Source organism: Mercurialis annua, linkage group LG7, assembly GCF_937616625.2.
Source record: "Mercurialis annua linkage group LG7, ddMerAnnu1.2, whole genome shotgun sequence".
In the NCBI taxonomy this organism is placed as follows: Eukaryota; Viridiplantae; Streptophyta; class Magnoliopsida; order Malpighiales; family Euphorbiaceae; genus Mercurialis; species Mercurialis annua.
This window is the reverse complement of record NC_065576.1, coordinates 30,014,750-30,025,650: the sequence shown is the minus strand read 5'-3', so window position 1 is coordinate 30,025,650 and position 10,901 is coordinate 30,014,750. Positions and strand designations below refer to the sequence as shown.

Genomic DNA, 10,901 nt, shown 5'->3' with positions numbered 1-10,901 from the left:
GTAACTTGTTTTAGCAATATCAGTACATGAGTTGTAACATTGTGGCTTTTAGCCGAGTGTATTATCAGATTTTTAGGAATTTGGCTATTTTGGCTAAACCTGTACTTTTTCATTAACTTATGGATTTTGGCACAAGTTGTAATGTGATGGCTTTTAGCCATTTTTGATAATTAAAATTCTAAAGTTTGGCTACTTTAGCTAAATTGGTGAGGCTATAATTAATCGACTATGGAAAATTAATTCCAAAGTTTGTTCTAGAAGTTGACTTCTAAAAGTTGATTCCTAGAAGTTCCATAAGTTGACTGTTCAGTTGATCCTCTAGAAGTTGATTTCAAGAGTTGATTGTCAAAGGTGGAAAGTAATCTAGCCACCACCTAGAAATAATAAAAGAAATATGGGAAATGGTCACTTAGAAAAGACCATGCAAGACACCTTAGAGTTGACTAGCAAGGTTGCCATGAGATTCCATAAAAGCTCATCTAGCAGGAAGATTTATAGAAGCCCATAGGAGGAAGGGGAAAAGATAAGTGATAGAACTTTAATTTGTTTTTCCACTATCCTAGAGTCAAACTCCTACTATAAACAATTTATAAGTTCTCTATTCCTCTAAGACTTCTTAAACTTTGGCTAACTAAGCTAAAAGTATAAAAAGAAAATTCAACAACATTCAACAACAAACAAAAACAGCTCTGTAATGCAATGCATGGCTGTAAGTGACATATGTGCTTTGTTCGTGAAACCAGTCCTGGTATGGACATCACATCACTACACAAGTATATGGCAAAAGCCATCTTCATACCAGGAACATAAACACAAAGTGAAAATGCAATGCATGGCTGTACCTGTAAGTGAATCTTGGTGTGGAACATAACAAGCAAACAAATGGCTGGAGAGCCATTTTCACACCAAGATATTTGAAGTTTAGAAAGTACCTGAATGGCGTCTCTGTAATGCAATGCATGTACAAGTGTATATGTGCAGGTGTACGTGTCACGAAGCAAGTACTGGCCAAAAGGCCGTGTGAGCAAAAGTGTCCTGCTATATAAAAAGAAAATCCAAAAGCCAAAAGCAAAGTCTTTTGGTTCAACAAAAGTCACCAAGTCTAAAGCTAAACTACATAACACAGTTCATACACAAAATAAAAGAAAATCATCAAGGAGCTGTGGTGGTGGTGGAGGTAGAGGAAGCCAACATTGGAGTAGGTGAAGAATCTGAGAGAAGGCCTTGCAACTTGCTCCACCTCGATTGGCAAACAACTTTGTCTTGATGAGCCTTAGCACAATTTTGTACCCATGAAACCATGTCATTTGTCTTCTCTTGAATGGTAGTATGAAGAGGCTGGAGTTCGGAGTTGATTTCTTGATATTCCTCGGCTAGAAGCTTGCGTTCCACCACAAGATCAAGTTGCTTACTCTTTAAAGCTAGAATAGCAGTTTCCAGTTGCTCAATCTCCTTTTCAAAGGCCTCACCACTAGCTTCTAGAACTTGGAGTTTTTGGGCCACTTCTTGCCTTTTAGATCCCAAAGATAAATACATGGCATTATCTGCTTTTGAAGATTTCAGCTTGGGGAGGTCATTTGACTCGATCTCAACACAAGACCTCCACAAGTTGAGCGAGCCCAGAATATCTTTCTCTACTTCATCAGTGACGACGGAGTCAGGAACAAGGCGTAGAGCATGGAGAGAGGAAATGAAATCTTCCTTCTGGGAATCTGTAACAATAGAAATGTGCTGGCCGAGGACATGCTTGACTAAAGAAATAGCTCTCTCGACGTCAGCCGGCAAAGGGACAAAAGAAACACTAGCTTCCGGGGTGCTCATCTCGTCCAAGAAGCTTAAGTCTACCAGGTCTTCGTCTTCTGCTATTATCGAAGAAAGCTTCTTAATTTGCGATAAAGGTTCCTGAAGAAGAATTTGAAGGAAGGTTAATATCCAACCAAAAATATAATAAAAAACTTATCTTAACAAAGTTAGAGATTTACCTCGGATTCAGTGGAGGTAGCAGAATCTTTTTCAGAGGCCGACTTGGAGCCTTTGGAAGCAGACTCAGAAGCTGACTTAGAGCCTTTGGAAGCAGACTCTGACTTGGAGCCTTTGGAAGTTGGCTCAGAGGCTGACTTGGAGCCTTTAGAAGTTGACTCGGAGGCTGACTTGAAGCATTGCTCCTCTGAATGCTCCATACCTGAGAAGATTTCAATGAAATGAGCTAGATAACTATGACAGATAATAAAGAACAAGAAAGATGATTACCTTGTGTGTCAAGGAATCCATCATCCTCCGTATCCATGGTCGCCTTGGAATCAACATCTAGCGTTGTTTCTTCTATATGAGCGGCTTCTGTAAATAAAAAATCAAAAGTCAACGTCAAATGGATGAAACATATTAAGCATAAGAAACGAAAGTGAAACAGATTTACCTTGAAGTAGGTCCGGAAGTTGATCATCCTCTGAATCATCTTCTAAGACCACAGTCTCAGGAGGTCCAGCATGTCGTTTTTTGGGTACTTTGAGGAGTCTCCCTGACTGCCTAGTCTTAGGCAATTCTGTCCTCTCAAAAGACGATTCCGAAGAAGTGTCACGATTCTTCCTTTTAGCTTGTGTCTTAGGCAATTCCGTCTTCTCAAAAGATGACTCCGAAGAGGTGTTGCGATTCTTTTTCTTAGCCTGTTTCTTAGGCTTGCTCACTGAAGTAGGCCTTTGAGGAGGTTGAACTAGCAGCCTTGCTTCTTTCCCCACAAAGGTGTAAAGAATTAAAGGTAGAAAACAAATAGAAGACAAGTTAAAAAGATGAAGTCGTTACCTGCATTTTTGGACAGAATAAGTTGAAACCGCTCGTCCCACCAAGAGGCAAAGTCATATGGAATTAAATTTTCCACCACAGGTCAACGATAATAACCATATACCTTGACAAGCTGCTCTACAATAGATCTTGTCCACTCACCATCATGTTGTTCAAGGAAAGGATGAATTTGAGAAAGGTTAAGCCCAAACTGCCTACCAGAAAGGCTACTCATGTACAAGTTTGACACACAATGTTGACTAGAAGCACGAGTAGAGAAGGCTTGAGATCCTCCTAAAAATAACATCCTAGAGGTAGTAAAGGCACAAAAGAGCTTTCTTTTGATAAGGAGGAGCGCACTTGACTTCCCTGAGAAAATGTCCATCCACTGAGGAATATGTGAGTGATGATCAAAAACGGACAAAGCCGAGGCTTCCTTAGCGGTGCGTTCAATGAGAAAATCAAAGACAGCGGTCTCCCCAAAACAACACTTGACTGCCAATAGATCCACAATAGGAGTGCACAAAGTACCCACTGCTACACCCATTAGCTCTGGGAAGTAGGAAAAAATCCACAACTGCAGCAACCACACATGACCATCTAACTTGGCCAAGAGGTGAGTAGTAACAGACTGCTCAAAAGCATAGTAGAGGGCGCCTAAAAACACAGGCCCCAAAGCCACAAAAGTCTCGTTGGCTAGATTACTTGCAAGCTTCCAATATTCCTTGGTAGAAGTGCCGGAGGAGGGGCACATGATGAACTTGCATATTAGGACCCATAGAAACTCGGTATGTTCTTCTAAAGAAGGAGTTGTTGTTAAGACACTCCACTTGGAAACACACGCCGGGTAACTCGGACAAATTGGATAGGAATAGAGGTCTTTCGTCTCCACCTCAAACAAACAAGGGGCGTCAAATCCAATATCCGGAAGGCCTGTGAGCATGAAGACATATTTTAAAGTAATTGACATCGGACCGAAAGGAAAAATAAAAGAATTGGCCGAACTACTCCAATAGCGAAGAAAGGATCTACACATACCAGCATTCAGCTCAATATGTTTGTCGCTTATCTCTATCAGCTGGAGTAAACCCAGTCTCCGCCAATCCCTCTGAAAGTAAGGACGTAGACGAGCCACCCAATCCGTCCATTTAGGAGGCTGTCGAGGCCATGAATTAATGGCGTAAGTAATATCAGAAGCTCCCGTCACTTCACAATCCCATACTAATACGTCGCTCGCATGCATAGGGTAGGGAGGAGCTTCTGGGGTAGCTTTATTGCCAATGCCCTGGATGATGAGATCTTTTATCAAAAGGGGAGTTAAAGAGGTGTCCCTGCCGAGAAAGCAATAGTTTTAAATAAACAAGACTAAGGTGAAAATTGGCTAAAAAAAATCTCAAGTACAAAACTTACTGGAAGGTGACATAAGGTGGAAAAGTAGCAAGGGCGGATGGATCCAGAATTTGTCTATAGAACTCCTAAAAAAGAGAAGTATTTGCTCACAACATGAAACACAGTCTCAAAAAGAAAAGGGGAGTTCACCATGATATACCTCTGCAATAGCATCCTTACGGCTAGGAATCCCCACTAGGAGAGAAGAAATAGGGACATTCACAGTCCTGCTGACTGGTGCCGTAGTAATTGTCCAAAACCTGTAAGTGCAAATTTGAATATTCGTATGCATCTTCAAAATTGGCTAAAACAAAAGCAAAAGAAATTGGTTTTTGCAAATTCGCAAAGTAAAATAAAGGCTTAATTGCGTAAAAAATCACCAACTTTCGCGTATTTTTGGTATTTAACATAATCTTTTTTTATTGGCATAAAAAATCACCAACTTCTGTTTTTTGGCATATTTATCCACGGGATGTGAAACGGCGCCGTTTTGAATGTAAAACGGCGTCGTTTTGTGCTAAAACGACATCATTTTGCGGTTAATTTTTCAAAGGAAACAGTTATGTGGACGAATATGCCAAAAAATGAAAGTTGATGATTTTTTATGCCAAGAAAAAAAGATTATGTTAAATACCAAAAACACACGAAAGTTGGTGAATTGTGGTGCAATTAAGCCTAAAATAAACATAAACCAATCACTTAGCCAATTTGAGTTTCTAAATGGTTGAAGTAAAACCAAAACAAACATGGTTCAAGTGGAATATCAAAATTTAGGCCTAAAAAGTCACAAGGCCTTAAGTGTTGATTAAACTTAACCACCTAGAAAATTGCAACTTCTAAAGGCTTAGATTATTCTATCTAAATCAATAGCCTCAAGAATTTACAAATTCCTGGTAGCATTATTGGTATCCTAAACCATTAAGATAAAACCTGCATCAAAATTCTTACCAACCAATCCACTCACAAAAGCAGGTAATATAGTGGTCTACCTTTGCCTGAAGGAGAAGAGGTGGATGGTATAGCAAAAGGGTTGAAAGCCGGCTTTTGAGCCGCGAAGTTAGAGAAAGTAGTAGCTACCAACTTAGGAGGACCTGCAAGTACCAAGATATAGATGTATTCAACCATCCAGAAGACAAAATGCATCTAAAGTCCTAAAAATCAATTCTTACCCGTTGACAGGGTTACAGTTTGTTGCAAATATTTGGTCACTATATTGGGTTGGAAGGGTGGTGTAAATAAAGTACCATCAGCAAGATAAAGGACCAACGACTCTTTAGAAGCCAAAGCAAGGTCTAAAATTGATGCCAAACACTATTAAGCAATTGATCTAAATGGTTCTTGGCACTAAGTTAAAATTTTGAATAATTGAACTTAGTTGTTTTTAGCATTGAATTAAATGTTAAACAATTAAATTCAGATTGTTTAAAATTGAAGTGTATAGGCAAAAATCACAATTTTAGGTAAACCAAAAAGGATCAAGCATCACATCACAGTAGCTAAATCCCAGGAGTTTGATTTCAAAAGAAATTTACCTGAGGTGTTGGTTGGCGGAAAACTAGAAGTTGTTGCCTTTGAAATCGCCAAGCCAGAAGTTTGTGTCTTAGAACAAAAGGCAGGTGTAGTAGCTACAATTTCCGCCACCAAACTGGTTGGCAAACCGCCATCTACAGAAGTAGTAAAGAAGTCAAAATCACAGCATGCTAAAATCTTTAACATTTAAAGTTCAAATGTTGACATTGAATTAAATTTTAACAATTTTAAAGTTCAAATGTTAACATTGAATCAAGCTTTAGCATTTAAAGTTCAAATGTTGACATTGAATTAAATTTTAACAATTTTAAAGTTCAAATGTTAACATTGAATCAAGCTCAGAGAATTGAAAGTTCAAATGTTGACGTTGAATCAAATTTGAACAAATCGAAGCTTAAATGTCGACATTAAACCGAATTTTGACAAGTAAATTCGAGTATTAACACAAACCAAAATTTCAAAGGGAGTTCATACATTTTACCTAATGAATTCTAAATTCCTTCAAAATCACCCAAAATTACACAATTTCTTTTCCTATTTTTCTTTTAGTGAATTAATTAATCCTAAACAATTAATTAATTAAATCTGAAATAATTAACTAATTGAAAACAAAAAAAAGAAGAGAAAAGAAACTTACCTGCTGCAATGGCCGGAGAAAAGCTCGCTGCCATGGCTGCCGTGGGGAAGCGGTTGTCTGCCCTGGCTGCCGCGGAAGTCAGCTGCTGGGAGAAGCCGCCGGTTAGCAGTTGCTGGCCAGAACCTCCGGACACCTGCTGCTGAAGGATGCCGCCGCTTTTGCTGGGCAAAGAAGACGCCGCTGCTGCCAAGGAGGACGCTGCCGCTGAAGGAAAAGAAGTTGCCGGTGTGGTCACCATCGGGTTGCAGCTGGAGCTTGGCGAGAGAAAAGACGGCGAGCTGTTGGGGCAGAATGTTGTGGCTGCTGGCGAAGAACGGGCCGCTGTTGGAGATGTTGAGGCGGACGGAGCTGCTGCCGGCGATGAAAGAGCAGACGCTGCTGCTAGAGAGGAGCTGGACGTCGCGGTGATCAGCGAGTCGCTGACTGCTACAAGCGAGGAGCTGGACGGCGAGAGAGGAGCTGCTGTCGTGGGAGACGAAACGCCAAAGCTGCTAACCGCTGGATCGTTGTTGGTTGGCAGCATGGTGGGCGTTGACAAGGAGCTGACCGCCGGAGATGTGGTGGTGATGACCGGCGGTTGTTCTCCCTCTACTCCAATTTGTGACATTGGTTGAGGCTTAGTGATTTTTGGGGAAAATTGGATTTAATTTTTGAATTAGAGTTTTGTTTTAAATTTTTTGGAGAAGATGAATTTGAATTTTTTTGATCTTCTAAAACCTTTTCACCCTTTGGACTTTTGTATACTTTTGAAACTTTTGAAACCATGTTTTCTAGAGGATTTTCACCCTTCCATAAATCCTTATCAATTTCAGAAAATAAAACCTTAGGCCTAACCATTGTGAAAACCTAAAAATTTTAAATTTTGGTTAAAAGAAATATATATAAATGGCTTTATTTCTAAAAAGCCAATTATATAGGGGGCATTGTTTACACCAAAATTAAAAATATGGCTAAAAGGCCATAAAAACCCGTATTCTTTTTCAAAAGATAAAAAGAGTACTATGAATAATTGGCCTAAAGTAATTTTCAAAGGTTGATTTCCAAGGGTTGACTAATTTTGACTTCAGAGGTTGATTTCCAAAAGTAGATTTCTAGAGGTTGACAAATTGTGACTTCAGAGGTTGATTTCCAAAGGTTGATTTCTAGAGGTCGACAAATTGTGACTTCAGAGGTTGATTTCCAAAGGTTGATTTCTAGAAGTTGACAAATTGTGACTTCAGAGGTTGATTTCCAAAGGTTGATGTCTAGAAGTTGACAAATTTTCTAAAGGATGATTTCCAAAGGTTGATTTCTAGAGGTCGACTACTCCAGAAGTTAAATCAAAAAGGTCAAAGTCCATTTGCAGAAGATTAAGCCCAAATTTGAGATGGCCATTAAATATTAATTTAAATGGCCCATAAGCCCAAAAAGTCTATTCCAGAAGAAAAGAAGTTAAAAAGCACGAGCAGCAGAAACAGAGATACGATTGACAGTTCTTGAAAGTAGGGAAGAACGTGTGCAGTTAACAGTTTTCAAAGGATAAAGCTATAAATAAGAGAAGAGCAGCCAATTTGCAACCCCCGATCAAATCTAACAAAAACCAGCCCAAAGACAAAAACACTCAACACTTAGCATTCTCAATTTTCTTCAATCAGTAAAGAACTTTACGATTGAACTTCTGCAATTTCTACTCAAACACTTGTATTTTCATTTCATTCAATTAGTAAACATATTTACAGTTGAATTTCTTTGTTTTAGCATTACTTGATTGGAGTACTTGTTATAAGGTTAACCAAACCCCAATCGCTCGTTTTAAGAAGTTAAGTTACATTTTGGAATCCGCTTCCTGGCACGCCCGCATTTCACACGCTTGTTGTTACAAACGCAAAACGCCAGTAACAGAATCTAAGCAAGTGTAATCAGTGCATAGTTGTGAACTTGAAGGATTAAAGCATAATTAGATGTGAGTAGCCTATAAATATCCAAAGAGATTGTAGCCTAAGTCCATAAATTGGACTAGTTGCAATATCTTAGAAGTTTATGGGCCAATTTGCAAATTTGACGAACTGAAATTGACCACACCCAAACCTATAGGACCTTTATGTGACTTTTAAGTACTTTCAAACACTAAAATGGACATTTTGACAAACTTTGCATAGCCATAATAATAAATCCAAAATTGATTAATTTAAAAGAGGTTTTCCCTAATCCAAACACTCCTAACCAAACTCAACCTCTAGCTAAACCTAGGTCTACCTTACCCCTATAAATACCACCCCTAGACAGCCTAGCTAGAGGTCGGCAATTTCAAATAACAAAAGCACATACCAAACCCTAAAATTAGAGGAGCTAGGCCGAACCCTACACCCTACAGGCACACACACCAGTCGATCAAACTAATATAAAACGCTAGAATCACTCAAGAATGCAGTCTTGCACATAATTCAAAGCTGGATTCCGCATCCACTTTTCCAGTAAACAAGCCAAGGACTTAGAACGGTACGTTTAAGGACCCTATGAATGTTTATATCACTTTTATTATCATGCCTATCAAATTGCATATTTAGAGTTAAATATTTAGGCTGATTCTAATAGTTTTGCCATAAGTGTTGTCTTAACACTCCAAAAACTGCCATGAATTTGTAATAGGGAGCATGTTTTAGGTCTTTCCTGGTGTTTTAATCTATTAAAATTGAAATTATTCAAATCCAGCACTTAGGAAGCATGTTAGAATTAAAACTGCCTCTTTTTATTTTCTTGGCGTGCATGTCGTCTTTCCATTAAAACTTCCTTAAAGGCATTATTTAGGGTGTTAAATGATTGTTAAATCAAATTAGATGATTCCTGAATGTTTGTATATTCATTTTTGTGCGTTTAATGTCTTTTAAGTGTGTTTGGCATGAAAAACGAATGGAAAATGAACAAAAACGACCAAACTGTTGCCTTTGCTCGAACCGGCGCCGCCGCCACTTCAAACAGCGCCCCGCCACTTAAACCGGTGCCGTCCCCACTGCAACTGCCGCCGTCGCCAGTATGGACCGGCACCACCGTCACTGCAACCATCGCCGAGTTCGTCCTTCCTTGCTTCCCATAATCGCTTCAAGATCATTCTACCTTCGGTCCAAATTTGTTTTTAGGTTTACGGGCTTGTTTGAACATGGAAATAAGTCCAGTTTGAGCCTAAATTTAGGTTTTTTCATGTACTTTAAGTTTCTTCTTTGTAATGGGTCAGAGCTAGTGTAATTTGGGCCTCAAAGCCCACACCTGTAACCGTTAATATAAACCATGCCCATGAGCCAACAATCGGCAAACCCAACAACTTCTAAACCGGATTCCGAGTCCACCCAAACTTGGAATGTACCTCGTTTTAAACCAGTGGAACCATATTAATGAGATGGGAGGCTTCTATGTTCTACTTGAGAACCAATTCTGACCACACCGACAGTCAAAATGTGGCAAGCGCCAGACGCTCAAGTCAACGAGGCTTAAAAGTATCCTTCACCTTGTATTTTTAAAAGTATCCCTCACCTTAGATGAATGTTAGGACTAATTACTACTTGATAGTCCAGATAGAGTCATATGCGCGGCCAACGTGTTTACCATTTTCATAAGTGTTTACATTTCCAACATTATATTCTGTGAGTTGCAATGTATGCCGAGATGATACAAATACATCGAATAAGTAAACAAAATGGAGGTTAATAAGCCAAGCGCGTGAGTCTCGAGGAGGTCCACGAACTCGGTTTTTGGTGGGCGTACGGTATTCTTACCCATAAGCGAGTAAGATTATCGAGTCAATGTAAAAGGCGTTTTCTAACTGAGTTAGGTGGCGACTCCACACTTATTTCAAAAACTTGTCCAAATAGAGTCCTACTATAAACTTCCCCGAGACTCGTGTGTTTGGCTTATCAGAAACTGCTTTATTTACCGGACATATTCGTTTATTCTCATCTCAACATTTGATAGCAATCCATAGGATATATTTCTGGAAATAAACAAGTTTGAAAGCAGGGTAAAAACGTTTGACGCGAATATGACTCAATCTGGACTGGACATGCAAAGCAAGTACGAGGTACTCCTAAACATACATCATAACATGGCGGTTTCTCGCAAATAACATAAGTTCGGATGGGCTAGATTCACAAAGCCTAAGAAATGGATGTCGAATTTTGATTGATGTTATTAAGTCATCTTGAATGCCCTATAGAACCATTTACTACTTTTTCGTGGTAGTCCTAAGATGTCTAAGTGACTGACTGGAATTGATTTGATTTGCTAATTTAATGTGATTAGTCCTTTAGCCTGTTAATATTGGTTTTGGCATGATTTTTGAAAGCAGTACACATTATAAACTGGCCCATGTTCAGTTTATATGCATACAAGGTTTAGAATACTTTTGAACCTCGTGAACTTTTGAGTGCCTTACACTCGCGCGGGTTTGACCGTCGATGTGGTAAGAATTGGCTCTCGATCAGAATATGGAAGGTGTTAGTCTCGTCGATATGATTCAATCGGTTCAAACCGCGGTTCATTCCAAGTTATGGAGAACCTAGAATCTGTTATGAAAATTGTCGGGTTTGCAGGCCTC

General features: G+C 39.3%; 1 protein-coding gene across 1 annotated transcript; it reads right to left on the bottom strand.

Annotated features, from left to right (window-relative positions):
- Window positions 1-1,021: 1,021 nt before the first annotated feature.
- On the bottom strand, window positions 1,022-2,221 carry LOC126657419 (uncharacterized). The gene is made up of 2 exons (XM_050352096.2): window positions 1,983-2,221; window positions 1,022-1,902 (listed from the first exon to the last, which is right to left on the bottom strand). Exons 1-2 carry the CDS (start codon window positions 2,178-2,180, stop codon window positions 1,153-1,155), a joined length of 948 nt encoding a protein of 315 aa, XP_050208053.1. The 5' UTR covers window positions 2,181-2,221; the 3' UTR covers window positions 1,022-1,152.
- Between the last annotated feature and the right edge of the window lie 8,680 nt (window positions 2,222-10,901).

Excerpts from the sequence above, each read along its gene's own strand:
- LOC126657419 (XM_050352096.2), bottom strand. The coding sequence starts at position 2,180 with ATGGAGCATTCAGAGGAGCAATGCTTCAAGTCAGCCTCCGAGTCAACT. Across the intron at positions 1,903-1,982 it reads CTACCTCCACTGAATCCGAG|GAACCTTTATCGCAAATTAA; the intron begins GTAAATCTCTAA and ends ATTCTTCTTCAG.